Source organism: Amblyraja radiata, chromosome 26, assembly GCF_010909765.2.
Source record: "Amblyraja radiata isolate CabotCenter1 chromosome 26, sAmbRad1.1.pri, whole genome shotgun sequence".
NCBI classification, from domain to species: Eukaryota; Metazoa; Chordata; class Chondrichthyes; order Rajiformes; family Rajidae; genus Amblyraja; species Amblyraja radiata.
In genome coordinates, this window is record NC_045981.1 from 6,998,807 (window position 1) to 7,023,464 (window position 24,658).

The following is a 24,658-nucleotide window of genomic DNA, read 5'->3' on the forward strand; positions in this document are numbered from 1 at the left end:
TGGAGACTTTGCGCCCCACCCAAGGTCTCCGTGCGATTCCCGGAGGTTGCAGGTGGTTGCAGGTAGTGGAAGCAGGTAGGGAGACTGACAAAAACCTCCGGGAACCGCACGGAAACCTTGGATGGGGCGCAAAGTCTCCAGAGGTTTCCTAAGTGGGACAGGGGCATTATAGCGCTTTTCAGCGCCAGAGAACCGGGTTTGATCCCGACTACGGATGCTGCCTGTACGGAGTTTGTACATTCTCCCCGTGACTGCATGGGCTTTCTTCAAGATCTTCGGTTTCCTCCCACACACCAAAACGTACAGGTGTGTAGGTTAATTGGCTTGCGTTTGTATACTTGGTATTAGTGTAAATTGTCCCTAGTGTGTGTAGGCTTGTATTATTGTATGGGGATAGCTGGTCGGTGCAGACTCGGTGGGCTGAAGGGCCTGTTTCCGCGCTGTATCTTTAAAGTAAACTAAACCCAGTCAGTCTTATAATACTATAATACTATCTGCGCTAATGTCCAAGGGCTACTTGTCAAAACTGGGAGGGCTGTCCCACAAACTACAACAACATGGCAACCATCTCCAAAAAACCTTGTCACACAGGCAGCACAGGCTACCAATGAAGGCTAAACTGTCGTACACAAGTAGGAGAGCACATACCTGGGAGACCACAACATTGATTCCAGACCCAATGAAGTTGCATGGAATGATATAACACATGATATGAAGGTAGACAAATCTCCAGGGCCTGATCAGTTATATCCGAGGACATTGTGGGAAACAGAGAGGAAATTGCGGGAGCCCTGGTTGAAATTTACGAGTCGTCTTTAAATACAGGAGAGGTGCCGGTAGACTGGAGGGTGGCAAATGTTGTGCCTCTTTTCAAGAAGGGCTGCTGGGAACTATAGACCGGCCCAACATCTCCAGCAACCCTTCCAGGTGAGACAGATGTTCACGTGCATCTCTTCTAACCTCATCTACCCCATTCGGTGTTCTCAAAGTGGCCTCCTGTACCTCAGGGGGGGTCAAGAGCAGACCATGCGGCTGGTTCACCGAACACTTATGCTCCATCTGCAAACTCTTGCTAGAACTCCAGGTTGCTAACCATTTTAACTGCCCAGACCATTTCCATACACACAACTCAACGTTATGAACATTGAATTCTCCAATTTTATGCAATAATCTGCTTCCCCATGTTTGTCTCTTCATTTCCCTGTGCCCTCCAAGCTGATTTCTCCCACTATTGCACCCTTCCACCCCATCCCCCCCCCCCCCCATCCCTTTCACCTGTATTCCTCCCCTGTTTTACACTTCTGTCCACTTCAGCCCTTACCTGACACTCTTTTGTCTGCTTCTCTCCTGCTGTCCCCTTCTACGACCCTTTTGTGTGTTATTCTTGTGCTGCAGAAATCACAGTAGCATCTGCTGGAGCTAGTGATGTTTACTTTACTTTAGTTTAGTTTAGTTTAGAGATTCAGTGTTGAAACCAGCCCTTTGGCCGACCATCAATCACCCACAGATTAGTTCTAGGTTATCCCAGTTTTGCATCCTATACACTTTACAGTTTACAAAAGCCAATTAACTTACAAACCTGCACATCTTTGAAAGTGATAAGAAAGCAGATCACCCAGAGAAAACCCACACAGTCACAGGGTGAATGTACAAATCCCGTACAGACCCGTGGTCAGGATTGAACTCGGGTCTCTATGGCGGTAAGGCAGCAAATCTACCGCTGCGGCACTAAAAAAATGTTTCCGCCATCACATGTCACGTGCAATGTATCTTCATACCTATAAAGACTTTATTACCTTCTACCACAGTGGAGAATGTGGAGGAGCCGCTGTGGTGGATGTTTATGTCAATTTCTTATGTAGTTGCGCGTCTTGTTGCTTTTTTGCTATGACTGTATGGCAAACCAAATTCCTTGTATGTTGCAAAACATACTTGGCTAATAAATCACGATGATGATTATGACTATATTATATCTACAGTTCTTACCCGTTTCCACTAATCACCCACCAGCCTCCGGCTCTAAATTAGTCCCTCCCCCACCAGGTTCCATCTGCCGACCTTCCCTCCTTGATCAGGTTCCACATCACCAGTCTCTGTCATCACCTTTCCCCTTCCATCATGGCCCCTCCCCAACCTGACTCCATCTGCACATTTTTTGCTCTCATCAGCTTTCCATCTTTCACACACCATCCTCTGACATTAAACTCCACTCTTCCCCTTCTAGGCTCTGTCAGTCTATCATTCCCCCAACTCACTCATTTCCCCAATCATCTACCACCCTCTGTCTCACCCCCTGCATTCTCACTTCATGATACTGGCCTCTCCCCCTCTAAAGACTGGATAGACTCGGTTTGTACTCGCTAGAATTTAGAAGATTGAGGGGGGATCTTATAGAAACCTACAAAATTCTTAAGGGGTTGGACAGGCTAGATGCAGGAAGATTGTTCCCGATGTTGGGGAAGTCCAGAACAAGGGGTCACAGTTTAAGGATAAGGGGGAAATCTTTTAGGACCGAGATGAGGAAAACATTTTTCACACAGAGAGTGGTGAATCTCTGGAATTCTCTCCCGCAGAAGGTAGTTGAGGCCAGTTCATTGGCTATATTTAAGAGGGAGTTAGATGTGGCCCTTGTGGCTAAAGGGATCAGGGGGTATGGAGAGAAGGCAGGTACAGGATACTGAGTTGGATGATCTGCCATGATCATATTGAATGGCGGTGCAGGCTCGAAGGGCCGAATGGCCTACTCCTGCACCTATTTTCTATGTTTCTATGTTTCTATACACCCAGTCCTGATGCAGCTTCTCAACACAAAACAACAACCAATGCTTTGCCTCCACAGATGCTGCTCAACACAGAATCCTCCCGCATTGCTTTGTAGCCCCATAATATTGTTGAGGAAATGCCAAAGCACTAATGACAATAAACTAACAACCATATGTACAGATTGATTGATCGATTTAAAGATACAGCATGGAAACAGGCCCTTCAGTCCACCGAGCCCATACTTACCATCAACTGTCTGTTCACACCAATTCTATACTATCCCACTTTCTCATTCACTCCAAACACACTAGTGGCAATTTACAGATGGCCAACAATTGACCTACAAACCCACATCTCTTTGGGATGTGGGAGGAGAAGGGAGCGCCCAGAGGAAGCCCATGCAGTTACAGAGAGACGTGCAAACTCCACACAGAGAGCACCCGAGTTACGATCGAACCCAGGTCTCTGACATTGTGAGGCAGCCACTGTGATGAAGAAATGTTGCACTTATCATCAATAGGGAAAGGGCAATGCAGTATTTCACTGCAAGTTTAGTGAAGAACTCTTCTCGTGTAGTGCTAGTGGAAATGGCTCCACCATTTGTGTCTGTGCCATATTGTGGCCGTGTAGCCTCTCTCTCTCTCTCGAGGTCAGCGGAGCCAAAATTACAGTATTACCTTAAAACTGGAGATGTAAATTTGGCAAATACATATGCTTTAGCTTGGTCAATCTTTCGAGATTTTCATTTACAATAACTGCTACTTTAACTCTGCAAATAAAAGGTAGCTGAAGGTTCTCAAAGGGCCTACGATGAATTACTTGCCCATATATTGTAGGTCAACATTTCAGCTTCAAACTATGTGGCAGTAACCACAAAACATGGCCATGATGTTTTCAATAAGCAAAGCTAATTCAAACCAGCAGCAACAAGGAACAATGTATCTGCAAGAGGAAACCTCATTCCTTTTATGTTTACCTCGTGCAAAGTTTCTGAACAGTAATTCACCATTCACCCCCCCCCCCCAATAGCACAGCCAGTTGGAAACTCAAATTTCATTAGTTTTCAATCTGTTTCCTGTGAGAATTTAAGCCAGGATCCCAGAAACAAAAGGCATGGGCTTATGACTTCCAATCCTTATTAAGCATACACACAAGGTCCTCTTCACTTTTACCATTCAAAAAGCATGACTGGATGCTGAGTAAAGCTGCCTCTGCCTCACTATCTACCTCATTGGTGACCTTCGAACTAATCCGTGATCAGACTTTGCTGGCTTTACCTTGTACTAAATATTATTCCCTTATCGTGTATCTGTACACTGTAAATGGCTCGATTGTAAACATGTATTGTCTGGAAAGCGCAAAACTAAAGCATTTCACTGTACCTCAGTGCACGTGACAGTAAACTAAACTGTAAACATTAATGGTCTGCTGAGCCAGTTCACCAAACCAAGATGGAAATGGAAATGGGTCAAAATTAACTGTGTGGTTTGTCAGTGTGTTTTTAGGTCTGCTGGATAAAACATACAAACACTAAAGGGCCTGTCCCACTTACGTGTCCTTGGCATGCTAATTACGCGACCTCGTGGTCGCGTTGAGGCGCACGGGCATCGTATAGCCGCGCGGGGCCGGTCCCACTTAGAAGCGCGGAGGGGTATGTAGTTGTGTGCGACATCGCGCGGGGCTCCGAAATTTTTGTAGTGAACGAAATCTTCGCGCGCCACCGACCTGTCGCGGAACTGACGGCCAAAGTGGGACAGGCCCAAGACCCTGGCGCGACGCAACGTCTCACCTCCAACAGCAGCAGAAGCAGGCAAACGATCGCCGAACTCGGCCTGGGGCTCACGGCCGTTGTGGTCCGGATCAACCCCCACTTCTACTCCCAGAGCGGGGCCAAGAAAATTGAAGATAGACACAAAATGCTGGAGTAACTCAGCGGGACCGGCAGCATCTCTGGAGAGAAGCAATGGGTGACGTTTCGGGTCAAGACCCTTCTTTTCAGACTGAAGAAGAGTCTCGACACGAAACGTCACCTATTGCTTCTCTCTAGAGATGCTGCCGGTCCCGCTGAGTTACTCCTGCATTTTGTGTCCATCTTCAAATGATGTCATGCACTCTAGATGGCTGTGCGTACGCATGTAAATCGCACCCGACCTTCGCGGGACCGTCACGGCTCAACGCGACCACGAGGTCGCGTAATTTGCGTGCCAAGGACACGCAAGTGGGACAGGCCCTTAAACATTCATCACATATATAACCCCCAGAAGTCAAGAAGATATTCTGGCAGTTGTATCAACCTTAAATCAGCTAGCATTAAAAGTGTACATTAATTTTGCTTTCAGTACCAAACTTGGACAAAAATGCAAAGAAATGGACATGCATCGAGCTGATTTCAGCTGCTTCTGTCTTTCATACTACTTTCTTGCCAGACAATGAACCGTGAAGCACATAAAAATTGTTTCAGCTTCTGCAGGATCAATGTATAAGCTTTGAAAGATGTTGCTGATAAAACACTTTTCAAGGGGAACTAAATACCAGTGACCTTTCATCTCTGACATGTCAATTCAAACCAGCCTACGCTGACAAAATGCAAATCTTACCATGATGGCTGGCATGCACCTGAACCTTCTCAACCCATTCTCCAAACATTTGCATCAGCACAAACATTATGAAATAGCTAAATAGAATAAATCAGCGGCAGGAAGGAGAGTTGTTGGAGTACATTTGTTTTAAATCTGCTTCTGACTTGGAACCATCACTGAGGAGCACCGCCAGTTGAACGAGGTTTTTGAAGCCAATGTAAATTCCTGGAACTTAGCAGAGGAAGTTTTACTCACCCCCCAGTCATGCTTTTCTAACCTGGGAGAGCTTAATTCTGGATGTTCAAAATAAGAACACATCAACTTTCCCACAACCAACATCCTTCACTATAAAGCAGACAAGGTTTGTTCAGCTTAAGAAAAACGTTCCTGACACTGACACATGGCACGATACTGTTCTCTCTCTCTCTGTGTCGCGTAAACTTCAGGTTAACAATTATGATTCCATGTTCTGCAATATTTAACCACAGTAATATCACAGTAACTGCATTCCAGAACCTTGTGAGCATAAATTATTGGAACAATTTGCTCCATAAATGTATTCAGGTTTAGTGGAAACAGGTCAAAATTTTCCACAGACTGTAGGTTCACCACCCACCGATGTATAAATGTTTTAGTATGATTTAAATGTCGTAAATCATTCTCCAAACATTTACATCAGTGCAAACACTGTGAAGTATCTGAGCAGAATAAATCAACTGCAAGATGGAGACTTCCTGGAGTGTATCTTGTAGATAAGTTACCTACACGGGGATCCATACAGTGATGGAGGGGTTGAATGCATCAGGTGATGGATAGGCTGCCCCACAAGGTGGTCCCAAAGAATGTCAAGCTTTTGCTTGTTAGCTTGTGAACTGTGTCACAGTCCTAACAAGTGACTAAAATATGGTGGGTCATGTGTAGGAAGAACTGTAGATGCTGGTTTATACTGAAGATAGACGCAAAAAGCTAGAGTAACTCAGCGGGATAGTCAGCATCTCTGGAGAGAAGGAATGGGTGAGGTTTCGGGTAGAGTCCGGTCTTGACCTGAAATGTCATCCATTTCTTCTCTCCAGAAGATGCTGCCTGTCCCGCTGAGTCACTCCAGCTTTTTGTGTCTATCTTCATGGGACAGGAGCCAATTGGTAAGTGATTTGGTACAGAATACCAAGCTTCTGCTCTGCTGTTGTAGTCACACAGTGTATAAAGATGATCTTATTAAATTTCCAGTCAATATATTGGTCACTGTAAGTGGGCAGCCAGGCCTGTAAGCCTGCCCTGCCATTCAATATGATCATGGACAGGCTAGATGCAGGAAGATTGTTCCCGATGTTGGGGAAGTCCAGAACAAGGGGGCACAGCTTAAGGATAAGGGGGGAATCTTTTAGGACCGAGATAAGAAAAACATTTTTCACACAGAGAGTGGTGAATCTGTGGAATTCTCTACCACAGAAGGTAGTTGAGGCCAGTTCATTGGCTATATTTAAGAGAGAGTTAGATGTGGCCCTTGTTTGGTAAAGGTATCAGGGGGTAAGGAGAGAAGGTAGGTACAGGATGCTGAGTTGGATGATCAGCCATGATTATATTGAATGGCGGTGCAGACTCGAAGGGCCGAATGGCCTACTCCTGCACCTATTTTCTATGTTTCTATGTTTCAGTGTAAACCAGCATCTGCAGTTCCTTCCTACACATTGGTTTGCAGTTCTGTTGGGAAGTGGGCTGGGGTGAGTGTAATTTGGGATACAATTATTCAGATCATCTTATTGCCTTTATGTTCTTTATTGCCTCTATATTGTGCACTAATCAAGTCTCAATAGACTGAGATGACACTACACATTCTGGATCCTCATTGTTAGGGTAGATATCTTTGTTATGTAACCACAGGCTTAGGTAAATAACACAGTTACTTAAATGCATCCCACATTCCTAGATGTGGAATAGTATCACAGGCAGCTCAAGTTAATGGCTCACAATGCCACACTACTACCGTCATAGGTCAAAACTACTCCAAGATGTTGATCAGAATCACAGAGTCATACAGTGTGGAAATAGGTCCTTCGACCCAACTTGCCCACACTGGCCAACATGTCCCAGCTACACTAGTCCCACCTACATACATAGATACATAGAAAATAGGTGCAAGAGTAGGCCATTCGGCCCTTCGAGCCTGCACCGCCATTCAATATGATCATGGCTGATCATCCAACTCAGTATCCCGTACCTGCCTTCTCTCCATACCCCATGATCCCTTTAGCCACAAGGGCCACATCTAACTCCCTCTTAAATATAGCCAATGAACTGGCCTCAACTACCTTCTGTGGCAGAGAGTTCCAGAGATTCACCACTCTCTGTATGCAGCACCACTCTGCCTGTGTTTGGTCCATATCCCTCAAAACCTGCCCTATTCCATGTACCAGTCGAACTGCTTCTTAATGTTGGGATAGTCCCAGCCTCAACTACCTCCTCTGACAGCTTGTTCCACACACCCACCACCCTTTGCGTGAAAAAGTTACCCCTCAGATACCTAATCCATCTTTTCCCCCTCACCTTAAACCTATGTCCTCTGGTCCTCGATTCACCTCCTCTGGGCAAGATCAGTTTATAATCTTTTTAAAAGGCACATACTTTGGGAGCATTTTAAATAAAACTTCTTCCACAAGACTGCCTTATCCCTCATAGAATAGGGAAAATTATTTTCATTCGCTATTCAGAGAAAGAAAATAATAGTCTGCAAATGATGACTTTTTTTTAAAGCTGATTTGCCACATAAGTTTATTTAACATGTAGCCTTGCTCTGTCACAGACATTGATTATTTATGAACAATGTAGACAAAAATGGCTTTAAATTAGATAAAGGCAACACAAGTCCATCAACATGATGGTAAAATTACACGAGCAGCCCACCCAGATTTATTTTTCTTTAAACAAAGCGTCAATGAAGTAGAGTCAATATTTGGGTCGTGACATGTGGGTTTCCTCATGAGATACACTTAAAAGATTTTCTTTTGCAGTTGAATATTTTAACCTTTCCTTGTGCCGCCTTAGAGAGTTAAATGAAGAAGATGCACAGATGTTACTGTGCTCCATAACCAGCACAGTGGTGCACAAAGGAAAATGCTGCCTCACAGCTCCAGTGGCCTGAGTTTGATCCTGACCTCTGGTGATGTTGTATGGAATTTTCACATTCTCTCTGTGACCACCAAGGTTTTCCTCTGGATACTCCAGTTTCCACCCAGATCTCAAGATGTGTAGGTTGGTCAGTTAATCAGCCAATGTATGTTGCTGCACCTGTATACTCGAGTAGAATAATTTAGTTGAGAGGAAAGTGATTGTAGATGATGTGAACGTGGGGAGTGTAAACTGGCTCAGATAAAATCTGAGTATACACACAGATTCTAAATGGACCCAAGAAGATCAAGCTCAAGTTCAAGTGAGTTTATTGTCATGTGTCCCTGATATGACAATGAAATTCTTGCTTTGCTTCAGCACACAGAACATAGTAGGCATTTACTACAAAACAGATCAGTGTGTCCATATACCATTATATAAATTCTGAATATAAAGGTCTGAAGAAGGGTTTCGGCCCGAAACGTTGCCTTTTTCCTTCGCTCCATAGATGCTGCTGCACCCGCTGAGTTTCTCCAGCTTTTTTGTGTACCTACCATTATATAAATATATACACACATGAATAAATAAACTGATAAAGTGCAAATGACAGATAATGGGTTATTAATGATCAGAGTTTTGTCCGAGCCAGGTTTAATAGCCTGATGGCTGTGGGGAAGTAGCTATTCCTGAGCCTGGTCATTGCAGGTTGATGATTCATTGCTCTATACTTCTATGAAGAAGAGAGGGGATCTTATAGAAACATATAAAAAATTTAAGGGATTGGACAAGCTAGATAAAGGAAAAATTTTCCCGATGTTGGGGGGAGTCCTGAACCAGGAGGTCACAGTTTAAGAATAAGGGGTATGTTTATAAAAGAACTGCAGATGCTGGAAAAATCGAAGGTGGACAAAAATGCTGGAGAAACTCAGCGGGTCTTTGAGAAACTCAAACTCAGTTAATGCTGAGTTTCTCCAGCATTTTTGTCTACCTAAGAATAAAGGGTAGGCCATTTAGGATTGAGGTGAGGAAAAACCTTTTTAGCCAGAGAGTTGTGAATTTGAGGAATTCTCTGCCACAGAAGGCAGTGGAGGCCAATTCACTGGATGTATTCAAGAGAGAGTTGGATATAGCTCTTAGGACAAACGGAATGAAGGGATATGGGGGGGGAAAGCAGGAAAGGGGTACTGATTCTGGACGATCAACCATGATCATATTGAATGACGACGCTGGTTTGTAGAGCCGAATGGCCTACTCCTGCACTTATTTTCTATGTTTCTAATGCATTTGTTGAAGGATTATTCCTTTGAGGATAATAATAATAATAATGGATGGGATTTATATAGCGCCTTTCTAATACTCAAGGCGCTTTACATCGCATTATTCATTCACTCCTCAGTCACACTCGGTGGTGGTAAGCTACTTCTGTAGCCACAGCTGCCCTGGGGCAGACTGACGGAAGCGTAGCTGCCATTCTGCGCCTACGGCCCCTCCGACCACCACCAGTCACTCACACACATTCACACACAGGCAAAGGTGGGTGAAGTGTCTTGCCCAAGGACACAACGACAGTATGCACTCCAAGCGGGATTCGAACCGGCTACCTTCCGGTCGCCAGCCGAACACTTAGCCCATTGTGCCATCTGTCGTCCCAATATATAACATGATCTGCTCTCCACTGAACCATTGTGTGACATGAGAAGCTACTTTTCACCCAAATAAGAATGTAAACAAGACAGGACTTTGCTGGATCCATCTAGCCCTGGGCCCTAACCGAAAGAGTTATGATCCCATTGTGGCCTCATCTCGATGACAAGATCCTATCCAACAGCCCTGGAACATTCATGACTCCAGTGACTTTGGCCCAAATGGTGGCAGGGCATCGAGCCATTCCACCCCAGTCCAGAAACACTGCCCTTTATGCCATGACTGATAGCGAAGGACCACCCAGATTTGATCGTTGTAATTGCAAGTTATGTTTCTGAATGAAATAGTCCCTCAGCAAATAACACATGTTCTCCAATCATCATTAAATTACAATGTTGTAGTAGACTGCTGCACATAAATTGGCTGCTGCGTTCCCCACAGAATAGCACGACAAAAAGTCATTCACAAGGAACATCACATTCTGGAGCACACTGAGGTTGTAGAAAGCACCGTATGCAAATCTCTTTCCATCCTTCTACTTCTACACGTGCACAGTGTCACAAGGAATGCCAACTGGTCAGACTGGGCCACAAGCAGCAAGAGCAATCTGCAATTAGTCATGTTGATACTGGCATAAGGCATGTGGTAGCTCAGGTTTGACGCCATGTCTCTGAGCTTGGCAGTAGGGTACGCTGGGGGCTGCGATGGGTGGTGGCAAGCCAATACAGCGAGGGAAACTGAGAGGTTGAGTGGCCTTGTCAACAGACAAGACACGAGGATAGGATACAACTTGTCAAACAGCAAATGTCTCTTGTGGGTAACATTGTCACCAAGATGCCTACTTCCAAAGTCTTTACAATCCATGACAACACACGAGTTTTTGCACAGGGCAATCCCAAATCTTTTGAAGGAGAATCAAATGAATAAGAATTGAGATGAGCACTTGAATCAGCAAGACATAAACGTTTGTCAGAACAGAATCTGTAAATGGTGGCGTGGTGGCGCAGTGGTAGAGTTGCTGCCTTACAGTACCAGGGACCCGGGTTTGATCCTAAATACAGGTACTTCTCTGTAGGAAGTTTGTAATTTTCTCCCCAACCTGCATGGCTTTTCTCAGGGATCTCCGGTTTCCTCCCACTCTCTAAAGACGTACCGGTTTGTAGGTTAATTGGCTTGGTAAATGTAAATTGTCCCTAGTGTGTGTAGGGTAGTGCTAGTGTGTGTCGGTGGCTGGTCGCCACGGGCTCGGTGGGCCAAAGGGTCTGTTTCCGCGCTGTATCTCTAAACTAAACTAAAGAAGCTGGTAAGTGGGATTAGTATAGACAGGCCTCATGATGGTCACCATCATGATGTTTCTGTGCTAAATGACTCAGACTCTATAGATGTTTAAGAAGGAACTGCAGATGCTGGAAAAATCGAAGGTAGATAAAAATGCTGGAGAAACTCAGTGGGTGAGGCAGCACCTATTGAGTGAAGGAATAGGCGACGTTTCGGGTCAAGACCCTTCTTCAGACTGATGTGGGGTGGTAGGGGCAGAGACAGTGGGCTGTGGGAGAGCTGGGAAGGGGAGGGGAAAGAGGGAGAAAGCAAGGACTACCTGAAATTGGAGAAGTCAATGTTCATACCGCTGGGTTGATATGAGATGCTGTTCCTCCAATTTACGGTGGGACTCACTCTGGTCATGGAGGAGGCCCAGGACAGAAAGGTTGGAATCGGAATGGGAGGGGGAGTTGAAGTGCTGAGCCACCGGGAGATCAGTTTGGTTATTGCGAACTGAGCGGAGGTGTTGGGCGAAGCGATCGCCAAGCCTGTGCTTGATCCCACTGATGTAGAGCAGCTGACACCTGGAGCAGCGGATACAATAGATGAGGTTGGAGGAGGTGCAGGTGAACCTCTGTCGCACCTGGAAAGACTGCTTGTGTCCTTGGATGGAGTCAAGGGGGGGAGGTAAAGTGACAAATGTAGCATTTCCTGCGGTTGCAAGGGAAGGTACCAGGGGAGGGGTTGGTTTGGGTGGGAAAGGACAAATTGACCAGGGAGTGGTCTCTGCGGAAAGCCGAAAGGGGAGGAGATGGGAAGATGTGGCCAGTGGTGGGATCCAGTTGGAGGTGGCAAAAATGTCGGAGGATTATCTGGTGTATGTGACGACTGGTAGGGTGGAAGCTGAGGACAAGGGGGACTCTTGATCTCATTGAATGGCGGAGCTGGTTCGAGGGGCCAAATGGCCTACTCCTGCACCTATTGTCAATTCTCATCTGTGAAGAGAAGGAATGGGCAATGATTTGGGTCGAGACCCTTCTTCAGTGTGAGCAAGAAAGGGCAATGCCCCTTTAACCATAACTGAGTGATAAAGTCATTAAAGGACCAGCCACCCTTTCAAATAAATAAATAAATGGGACATTTGAAAATCTAAACATGAAATGTAACTTTATACAAAGATTCAACAAGTTCCTGAGTAATATAATGACCCTTTTAAGATATATTATATTCCAACCTTCACAAATGCACAAAAATGCAGTACCACCTTTAGTTTAGTGAAACAGGCCCTTCGGCTCAATGAGTCTGCACCAACCAGCGATCCTTGCACATTCTTACAAACCTGTATGTCTTTGGAGTGCAGGAGGAAACCGAAGATCTTGGAGAAAACCCACGCAATCACAGGAAGAACGTGCAAACTCCGTACAGACAGCACCTGTAGTCAAGATCAAACCTGGGTCTTCAAGGCAGCAACTCTACCACTGCACCACCTTGCAGCTCTCACCTCAGGTGAGCTTACCTGTACAGGTACATTCATAATCTATTCAAACACTAAAATCTGCCCCTACAGTGCAACATTTTCGTTTCAGTTGTATGAAAAACCTCAGCCTAGTTAAGTTTTCAAAGAATTTACTTTCAAATAGAGATCTAAGTGAATGTTGCCAGAAGTCGAACACCTACGCAACAGGGTGAGAGTGGGCAGTCTAGGACTTTATCCTTGGGGCAGCAACCTGGGACCTGGGGGGGGAGGGGGAGAGGTTTGGAGGTTTGGAGGTTTATAAAATCATGAGGGTGAATGCACAGAGTCTTTCACCCAGAGTTGGGGAATCAAGCCAGTGGGCATAGGTTTTAGTTGAGAGGGGGAAATTTAATAGGAACTCGAGAGGAAACTTTTTTTCACACAGAAGGGTGGTGGATATATGGCAAGAACTGCCAAAGGATGTAGTCAAGGCAAGTACAATACACAATATATTTAAAAAAACCATTTGAACAGGTACATGGATAGGCCAAATGCGAGGAGATGGGAGTAACTTTGATGGAACCGTTTGACTGACATGGTCATTTTGGGCCGAAGGGCCTGTATGTTTCTACTAGGACTTTGCGACTCTAAATACAAGGTAGAACTGTCACATCCTCCTCTGCCGAATGCCTGTTCCACATTTGCTTGCACTCAGCTGTTGCTGAAATGATTCAAAGACTCCGCGCTACCAATTGTCCGCTTTGCCCCCCAAGTTAACAGAGATTCTAATCGGGGCACGTTATTGCTCGGCCAATTGGTTGGGTTTGAACGGGGTACAGAACACCACTCACCTGCTTCTCCCTCTCCGCTTTCACCAGCGTGCACTCCAATTCTTCAATGCCCGTCTTGAAAGTGCGGCACTCGGCTTGTAGCTGACATCTCTGTGCGCTCAGCTCAGTGGCAGTGATCTCTTCCTCCAGCAACCGCTCACTCAGATCAGCGACCTGAGTCTCTAGATCCAGCTTCGCCTTCAGCAGCTGAGAGCAGCGCTGCTCACAGGCAGCCAGCTCCCCCTGCTCCTGTGAACATGATTGGCAGCAGTTCAGGGCAGGACTTTGATTTACAGTCTGCATTGTTTCCGTCTATGCCGAAGCGAGAGCTTTGTGTGTGTGTGTGTGTGTGTGTGAGAGAGAGTGAGTGTATGTGTGAGTGAGTGGACCAGCACTCTCTGCATTCCCCACTAAATGAAGACCAGGTTCCAATTCAGAACAGGAGAGTTAACTGTACAAAGAAAACTCTACAGTCGACCTCCATCCTGCAGCACCAGATCCAATTACAACATCAACACGCAGAATAACTCCGAAGGAAAATTAAAACTCTCCTCTCAAGCTGGGTCCACTCTCAGGATTTTTACTTCGTTCTCAACTGCCCTACAAGAATCCCAAACAATGGGAAGGCATTTAAAAATAGTTAGATACCTTTGCCATGCAATCCCCGCATATCTAATTACACTCTCTCTCGCACAAGTATAAGAATACTTGGCAAAGGGCCAGACAAAAGGAGCCTCTATACATACAGAACGTTACCTCCAGATATAACCCAGCAGAAACATTGAAAGGCTTTCTGTAATTATATCAACCCCCGACTACTGCAATAAAGGTCCGAGTAACACAAATAAACAAGAAGTCTTCTTTTAAAAAGCAGCTCAGTTTTACAGAGTTATGAGCGACTGCTTGCAAATGTTGGCTTCCCTAAACTTATAATTATTGACTTTTTTTTAGAAAACAGAAAATGAGCAATATTCTTGCGAGCTCACTGGAGAACATTGGCCTTGGAGGGCCACAGTGAGGGCCACAGTGAAAGGGAGTTAAACCAACATAACTGAGACTGTTTAAGAAGGAACTGCAGATGCTGGTTTAAACTGAAGATAGACACAAAAACTCAGCAGTTTCAACCCGAAACGACACCTCCCCCTTTTCTCTAGGGAACCGAGACTGGCTGATATTAGTGTAGTTTGTTGCCATTGCTTGTGTCTGGTGTCTTTCTAGGATCTCTCCCATGAAGAGCTTACTGCTTAAAGTAAAATCACAAACTTTAACAGGACGAAAACCTTGCTCAATATGACAACAATTTCTGGCTTCGTTGCTTTGTTTCTCTTCCTTTCTCCCAATTTCTCTCCTGAAAGGTGCCAGAGATTTTTCCCTGGGTTATCGAGGGCACACGAGGTGGCCAGGTCTCGACCCAAAACATCTCCAGAGATGCTGCCTGTCCCACTGAGTTCCTCCAGCATTTTGTGTCTATCTTTGGTGTAAACCAGCATCTGCGGTTCCTTCCTACACAGGTGGCCATTACTGATGTGTGAGCTCAGACAGTGAATACAAGCTCACGTGAGAGGTCATGTTTTCGCTGGCTTCTCATCTGACATCTACACAAATATGCTTTCCAGAAAAAGAGTTTCTGGACACTGAACGACATTCGTGTCTCCAATTAATTTTCATTGATTCTGCCAGTTTTAACTGGAGCTCCAACTGAGACTGACAATTAAAATTAATTATCCCTGCTGTTTATGACCAACACACTGAGAGAATTTGACAAGTTAACAAAAGGTTAAATTGTTAAATTGATGGTGAAAGTTTTGAAGCAGGCAACTTGACATTGAGACCTGCAAATCTGCAGGAGGTTACGCTACCCATCCTGTTGACTCTTAAAAACTCTGCAGATTACATGATTTTCTCCGTGATGCACTATTTTATTTTCAAATTACTGTCTAGTTCCATTCAATTGTTATTTAGTCTTTTTCATCCACTGTTGGTAGACACAAAGAGCTGGAGTAACTCAGCAGGGACAGGCAGCATGTCTGGAGAAAGGTAATAGGTGGCGTTTCAGGTCGAAACCCTTCTTCAGACGCCTCGACCCGAAAGATCACATGTTCCTTTTCTCGAGAGACGCTGTCTGACCAGCTTTTTGCGTCTATCTTCGATTTAAACCAGCATCTGCAGTTCCTACCTACACTTTTGCTCAACGTCTCTGACAGCAAATCCCACATCATTAAAGGCTCATCATGAGAAATAACTTAGCCTTCTCTACAACAATAACAACACTAAATGCATGTCATTCACGAGGATGTTGCCAGGACTAGAGGGTGTGAGCTATCGGGAAAGGTTGAATAGGCTGGGTCTCTATTTCTTGGAGCATAGGAGGATGAGGGGTGATCTTATAGAAGTGTATAAAATCATGAGAGGAACAGAGTCTCAGAGTAGGGGAATGCAGAACCAGAGGACATAGGTTCAAGGTGAAGGGGAAAAGATTTAATAGGCATCTGAGGGGTGTCTTTTTCACTCAAAGGGTGGTGGGTGTATGGAACAAGCTGCCAGAGGAGGTAGATGAGGCTGGGACTATCCAAATGTTTAAGAAACAGTTTGACAGGTACATGGATAGGACAGGTTTGGAAGGGTATGGACCAAGCACAGGCATGTTGGACTAGAGTAGCTGGGACATGTTGGCCGGTGTGGGCAAGTTGGGCTGAAGGGCCTGTCCCACTTAGGCATCATTTGCGCGTCACGCAGGTGCGCTACCACGCCTCACCACACGCCATGCGCGCATAATGCACGCGTCATGACTCATAAAGGATGTCACGTAAATGACGCACAAATTGGACAGGCCCTTGACTCTATACACTGACCATAACCAAACAACAGCAACATTGCAAATAAAGAATTAAATTATGTACAACTACTCAGTCCTTGCTATCCAGTAACTTAAACAATCGATTAATGTTGTTTTTAATATCCAAAATGATGCTTTAAGAAAATTACATTAGCACTGCACACAAATAATTGTGAGTGCTGTGTTTATTGTTCAATAATGGGGAACTGCCTATACATGTCACATCAAAGTTCCCAGCAATTAGCCGACAAATCTAACGAGTACCATAAATACAGAAGAGCAAGAATTCTTGGAAATTTCAAACACAACGCTGACTACCAGGGAAACCAGGCATTCAAAAAGCATTGGGTTATGGAGGATCTGAAAATCATTGGTGCTTAAAAGCATAAAATCATAGAAATCAAGCACTGTGAACAGACAGACCAACGGGCACCTAGTTATTAAGTGTCAGAGATGCCCTGAACCAGGAAACACGGCATCCATGGAAACGTGACAGATGAGATCAGGGGATTGAAATGCGAGCAAATGCCGTGCACAAGGAAACCATCAAACACAGATGGTCGAGGGACAGAGGCAAACAGATTCAGGGAAAGCAGACATTAAAACCACACTTCACCATGACTTTACATTCTTGCTGCGAGGGTTGCTATCTGGGAGAGCTCTAAACACCTGCCTAGAGGCATTAATGACATGGGGCATAATGAACACCAAATCTTTCATTTATTGGACGGGACCATCACAGCTTTTCTCCTTCATCTTCTGTGAAATACACTGATCATGCTTCAGAAACCAACCTTAAAGGGTTAAATGCAACTCCTTACAATTCCTGATGCGCTGTCTGTCTGAGCAACTTGTAGCAACAGCGCCAACTTCGAATTATGTAATGGAACTACCCTCTTACCGATAACAATGGGTACGTTCAAACCTTGAATTAAACGTGCAAACTCAAATCTGCAGATTTTAACACATGTCTTTTCATTAAATATAGAAATCAATATATTATTTTGTAACCTGTGTTAGATCCGAGTGGGAATTTAAATAATGTATTATGTCAGAAAACAACACATAACGAGCTTCATTTGTTAAATTCAAAAAACGATTGCTGCAAGACTGTGCCCTAAAGAGTTAAACTGAGAGTTTTCATGGCAGCCTGAAATTATCTGTGGAATGGCTAACAATCCAACTGCATTCAATTACAGTGCACTCAAAAACAGGCGATCTTAGTGCAATCTGCTTCAGGTTTTCCTTTCCTCCCAAGCACCTTTTCATTGGCTAATGTTACAGCGGCTTCAAACAGCACGCTCATTCTTTCACACTGGCTGGGCGAAACAGAAGTTGTTGGGAAAGGGGAATTCACAAGTGAAATGGAATACATACGACATTTATCTTCTCCTCCAGGGTCACACTGTAGTTATCCCAGTCTAGATCTTCTGGTTCGGGTTCCAGCTCTGCTCCATCCGCAGCTTCTGATTCATCGGACAGGGACCGTGATCTCTGCAGGCGCGGAATTCTTGACATTTCTCAATTGGCCGTGTGCCTCCCACTTCAAAGTGCACACCTGTCTGTCTGGATGATGAGAATCGAAACAGCAGGGCAAGGCTTAAATTGCTTTACTGAGACTGGAGCTCCGATTCAAAAGCCATGCAGGATAAAAAAAGGTGGCTAGTTTCTTCCTGCAGCTACACCTAATGTCTCGAACCTCGCTTCTTGCTTCTTTGTCGAGTTTTTTTCCCTACGGATACCTTTGCTCCCTCTCTGTTGCCCCACGTGCCTTGAATGTCTAACAACTGCTCTGCTATTTGACACTTTCACTTGCTGCAGCAAGCCGGTTCAGCACATTAGGAATGGCCGCCAAGAAAAGAGTCGTGATCAGTGCAGGTTCCTCTGCCCCCACAGCTGCCAAACTCTGCACGCTTTCCTAAGTTTTGCTGCAATCTATCAACCTTCAGCTCACTGTGCAGGTGCTCTGTTCATTCATTGTGTTCACCACATCTGATCCCTTCAGGCGGTGCTGTTAAGAATTGAAAAACTGCATACTTACAGGCCTAATGAATCAATAGGTAGCAACTCCACTATGAACTTCATTGGTTACCAGAGAGTGGAATAATCTTGGCTACAAGTACATACCCTGTGTGCATTAAAGTGCATTTTATTTGTTCTCAAATCTTAGTATTTATGTCATGATAAAAAGTAAACAATACTATCTCTATTTTTATCCTAGTTTACAAATACCTGACAAAATACAACCTTATTTCTCTGTCATTTATATCCCGTGATTCAGATATGATGCAGAACAGTGCGCAATCAAGATCAACATTTAAACATTCTCAGGCTCAATGTCTCTATTGCTGTGATCTCTTAACAGTGAACTATCAACACAAATCACCCAACACTGTGAGAAACGGAACAATTAATTATTCAGACTTAATCTCAGGACAATGATTCATGAAGGTTACAGTAAAGATGTTGGAGCCATTGGGCTGGGAAAGGGGGGGGAGATCTGCTTCATATCGCAATCCTCTGCAAATGGCAAAGAAGGAAGTGATCAGCTCACAGCTGCTCTACGGCACACTTCATTATAACATCCCACAGCCTGAGACTAGGAAAGAAACAGAGCCATTTTAGGAGAAATGAATGAATGAATGAATGAATGAATGAATGAATGAATGAATGAATGAATGAATGAATGAATGAATGAATGAATGAATACGTTTATTGTCATTGCACAATACTGTGCAACGAAATTCCATTACATCTCCTCCGGTTAAAAAAATACAAACACGACAACCATTAACACATATGTACACTTATTAGTAAAAAATAAATAGGTATTTTAAAAGAATTTAAAAGAATTTAAAAGAATTTGAATTTGGTGGCATTTCTTGGAATTACATTTTGCTTCCCCAGCATTCTCTGTTGGAATTTAGCTCTTTTATCGTACATGGGTAGAAACTATTTTTTGGTCTACCGGCACGAGCCTTCAGAGTCCTGAAAGAGCTGGGTGCTGCGATCAATCAGATGGCTCTTTGAAATAGTCAGTACAGGCTCAGTGGGCTGAATGGCCGCTTTTCTGCATTGCAAGACTATATACGATAGAATTCACCCTCACCTACAAGAACAAGATGGTGGATACTACATTGCTGAAACTCGTGTTCACTGATTTCACTCAAAATATAAACAGGAAATGGATGACAAACATATTTGCTTTTCTATTACTGTTATCTATATCTATTTCTATTAAAATGTAGCATGCAAACAGCTAAAAGTTAACACAAATTTGATACTTTCTAGATTGGCTTTTCACAAATGCTAGAGGGGGCACAGTGAGGAGGGGAAGAGAATGAAGGAAAGGAACACAACTCCAGTCCTATTAATGGACTAGTTAGAGTGCAGTACAAGAGTTGCTTAGTCTGCTAAACTCTGACGGCATTGAGTCCAATATGGTCAGCAGGTTGACAAGCACAGTTGTGATGAGAAGTGTACTACGTGTTACACTGAGCATGGAACACACATACACATTGTTTATTGACAACGGAAATAGGCATTAGACTCCCTCCACAATAGCTTCCTATTTTGGGAATGTTCCTCACTTTACATTAAAGAGACCGATTGTCACTGCATTCCCTCAGTTCTACACTCCACTATCTTCCACTATCCCTAAACTCCATTATTTATTTTTTTAATTTATATTTTTATTAGCAGTGTACAAAAGTATAAAACGCGGCATATGACACAATTGTACAGCTTCAATTTTAATTTCAGCAAAGATGAAATAGAAAAAGAGAGAAAGAGCAAGAGAGAAAGAAAATGAAAGTGAACGTGAATGTGTAAGAATAGAACCCCTAAACTACCAAATGAGTGTGGTCGAAGAGTGAGTAAGTAAAAGAAATAGGAAAAAACGTAAAGAAATAAATAGACAAAAACGGAGAAAAAAAGTGTTGATATACCTGCTTCATTTCTCTCCCCACCCATCACCCAGTCCGTAAATCGGTTTAATTCCAAAGTTGTGTTGCACCATACTATCCTTGTAATGAATCTCCATTATTAAGCAACACTACCATGATTGGAGGAGGTGCTGTGCACAAAGCACTGGTAGCAGAGCTAATATGACTTGATGTTTCAATCCCTGTAGCAAGTCGGCACACTTGATATTTGCAGTGGGATTGGAGTGGTGAAAGGTAGGGTAGGTACGTCATCGGGGTCGTTAGGCGGGCACCCTCCTTCTGTGACGTTTCATTGATGAGCCCACAACATCTCCAGACGGCTCAACAATGATACCTGGCATCCCAGTTGCACCCCCCCTCAATTCCATACCCTCCTGTCTTTATCTTGCAGCCCAATTGGTATCTTTCCTTTTGATCGAAAGCCAATGACGTATGCCCTCTCAGATTGATGCACACAATCTCACACAACTACTGAGGATAATTATCACTACTTTCTTCACAACTATTCGTCTAAATGAGTGAGATTATCATTAATATTATAATACTGCGGGAGTTTGCAATGCACAAACCAATTGCTGTATTTTCCACACTATATAATTGTAAAGCACTATCCCAATGTTTAAGAAACAGTTAGACAGGTAAATGGATAGGAAAGGTTTACAGGGATTTGGGCCAAATGAGGGTGGGTAGGACTAGTGTAGCTGGGACATGTTGGCCGATGTGGGCAAGTTGGGTCGAAGGGCATGTTTCCACACATTCACACTCTATGACTCGATAATTGCTACTCTTCCCTTGAAAAGATCGTATTTCCCTATTTCAACACGATTCCAGGATCAAATAAGGGCCGTTGTATAACAATGCCACAATTAAATCATTGGGACCTTAATTTTTTTCAGAAAATTCAGCTTTGCATTACACAGAGATATTCCATAAAGTTAAGTGGTAAATTTCAAAGTGATGCATTCCCTTGACTTGCTGAGGTGAGGCAAATCTGCATGATTATGCACCAATCTGCCCCCACATCACCAAGCAAACACCTTAGTAGACAAAATATGTAGGAAGGAACTGCAGATGCTGGTTTACACCGAAGATAGACACAAAATACTGGCGCAGTAGACAATATAATCGAATAGGAACTAGTAACGTTGTAGGCCGCCGTGCCATCTTGGGTGTCAGCACTAATTCTAAGAGTCACAACAGAAAAAATCAATAACTTCTATTCCCAGTCGTTGGTGAGAATCCATTTGAAATGTATTGCTGATGTTTGGGAATGTTGCAAGTTTGATCCAACTTCAAGGAAGATTAAAAATAATTTACAACAAATAATCCACCGGGTCTTACATAAATGGTTAAACTTCAGCAAAGAAATCACCTCTACAATAATGAATGGGCCCCATTTCTGCATTGTTGAGAGAAAAATCAAACTATTCCCCAAACTAATTCTGAAATGCATCTCACACAAAACAATTTGCAAAAACTCCATTACTATATTTTTGTGAAGCTCATTAAACAAAACTGCATATTGAGAACCTGAACCAATCAACTATTAGAACATGTTAAAGCACGGCTTATAAATTAGCCAATAAGTAGGGACAACACAGTCAAGTAATGCCAAAGAAAAAAAACTGGCTGGCAAGATTCGGCAAGAATAAACCTCAAACAAAGATCAGAAATGATGAACTGAAAAAAAAGGCTGAATAACCACATCAAAAGCCATCTGCAAATCATGTTCTGCGGGCAGCGTTGACAATGGCCTTGTGTGCACATCAGGCAGAAAGAGATATAAATACACTTAAAACGCATGGGCGAGAAACAAATGTCTTAATTGCATAATTTATGGTAAGATCTTCCAAGCTTTCAAGTTTGATCAGTATGTGCTTCAGCAAATTTTAGAGACCATTCTTCCTCAGTCTGGACTTGTAAATACGTGTTGTTTTATTGCTTTCTTGCAAGTCAGACAAGCCGTCCTGATTGTGATCACAAGTCTGTGGAATTCTCTGCCTCATAGGGTGGTGGAGGCCGGTTCTCTGGATACTTTCAAGAGAGAGCTGGATCGGGTTCTTAAAGTCAGGGGTCAGGGGATATGGGGAGAAGGCAGGAACGGGGTGTTTAAGAAAGAACTGCAGATGCTGGAAAATCAAAGGTACACAAAAAAGCTGGAGAAACTCAGCGGACGCAGCAGCATCTATGGAGCGAAGGAAATAGGCAACGTTTCGGGCCGAAACCCTTCTTCAGACGGCAGGAACAGGGTACTGATTTTGGATGATCAGCCATGATCACATTGAATGGCAGTGCTGGCTCGAAGGGCTGAATGGCCTACTGTCTCTTGTCTATTGTCTAAGTCAGACAATCCACCCTGTTCTTGTCACGTGCAAATCAGTCTCCAGTTAGCTAATCAAACTTTATTCAGTATCTATTATCAGTTTAGTTAGCAAGCGAATTGTATCAATTTACTAGACTAAATGGGACCCATTGGTCATTCAAGCCTGATGTGCTGGCAGCTCAATCGCTCAAGGCTGGTGGGCTGGCAGTTGACTCACGGCTATTCCTTGAAATGCCACTTCAAGCAGGGTGCAAGGCCACCAAATTCGAGTGCAGTTTCCTACAATTTCAAGCAGGGTGCAAGGCGTGACCTCTTCCTCCCCTTCTTGCAGAAACTGAGCCACGCCCACACTGCCAGGTTTTATAGTCCCTCCCACTAGAAGGGGCGTGGCCTTCATGGCGTGATTGACAGGAGAGAGAATCTCAACAATTTTTAGACACTAAGAACTCTTTTATTTTTCATTAATGGGGAAAATCCTCGGCACCTGATGAGCGGAGGGGGACTCTGAGTAAGATGACCAAATATCACAGCCGTACGTGGTAACATATTTCCTAAAATCAATATACAGCGTAAACAGAAAGTGATTAAGATTAGACTTTTAATTATATAGAAGGCAACTTTGGCATTCTCAAACCAACTTTTTCAATTAGGCACAGCAACTTTCATGCTTGACTAATCTGGAATTTTTTGAGGATGTGACAAGTAAAATGGATGAAGGGGTGCCAGTGTATGTAGTGTATCTAGACTTTCTGAAAGCCTTTGATAAGGCCCCACATGGGAGACTGGTGACTAACATTAGAGCACATGGTATTGGGGGTAGGGTGTTGACACGGATAGAAAATTGGTTGGCAGACAGGAAGCAAAGAGTAGGAGTGAACTGGTCCTTTTCAGAATGGCAGGCAGTGGCGAATGGAGTGCCGCAAGGCTCGGTGTTGGGGCCGCAACTGTTGATGCTGCCTGTCCCGCTGAGTTACGCCAGCTTTTTCTGTTTACCATCGGTTTAAACCAGCATCTGCAGTTCCTTCTTACAGATTTCTCCCTTAGTATCTGCAGTATCTTCTGTCTCCGTCATCATCTACAGTTACCATTCCGTTTTGAGAGTATAATGAGTCTGGAAATTGTCTTGAATAAAGACCTTTCATTTGTGTAGGGCACAACCAAAGTCACAACATACTACAGAACGATAACTAAACCAATCACATGAGTGCATCTCACACAAGAAAGTATCCAGTGAAAAACATTGGAGCCTTATTGTGGAAAAATAATGAGACTGAAAGGAAAGTCATTCTCACATTCTTAAATACTAATACAGATGGCAATTACCCAGTCTCCAGCCCTTGGCAATGTACTGGCTTTAACCGATGCTGGACTGTAATAACTTCCTCAGGGATACCTCACGCTGGTATAATTATCTGACAATCCTGTTACGTGGCTTTGTAGACCTACTTCTCATCCTCATGGCTACCTCCGCCGGCAATTCTATAATCAATATCCTTTTGTTCAATTACCTTGCTGCAATCATGACAGAAATCTGGTTCACTTGATGATCAATCATGAACTGTACACATACGCAGTATTGCTGTCGATCATCCCAAAGTGTAATGCCTTCAGTATGTTCCAGAGAACTCTGAAATTCCACCCTTTGTTCATTTGGTCCATTTTCACTGCAGATCCACATCTGGAGACATCTTGCTCCCATCTACTGCCATGCTCTACACCACATCCTTTGGTTCTATGCCAAACGACCTTCTTTTGGTTTTCTTAGTATGTAGCACATGCATTCTTTTAACAAACCACTGTTCTACTTCCTCCCAAGACGGTCTCACATTTAACTGCCTGGCTCTCTCCTCAACCAAACCAAACAAGACCATGATGGAGAAGGTGAGGACAGTCTCTACGCTGATCGTATAGAATTGGA

General features: G+C 43.8%; 1 protein-coding gene across 3 annotated transcripts in view; it reads right to left on the minus strand.

The window, feature by feature from the left end:
• Positions 1-24,658, minus strand: part of LOC116987846 (myosin-16-like) — a 157,065-nt gene that overhangs the window by 102,343 nt on the left and 30,064 nt on the right. For 2 of the 3 annotated variants that reach the window (XM_033044100.1, XM_033044098.1), the window contains exon 3: positions 13,659-13,886. In XM_033044100.1, coding sequence (XP_032899991.1) covers positions 13,659-13,886 — 228 coding nt within the window. Of the gene's footprint in view, positions 1-13,658; positions 13,887-17,850; positions 18,385-24,658 lie in introns of those variants that run through there. The other variant, XM_033044099.1, reaches the window with a different exon arrangement.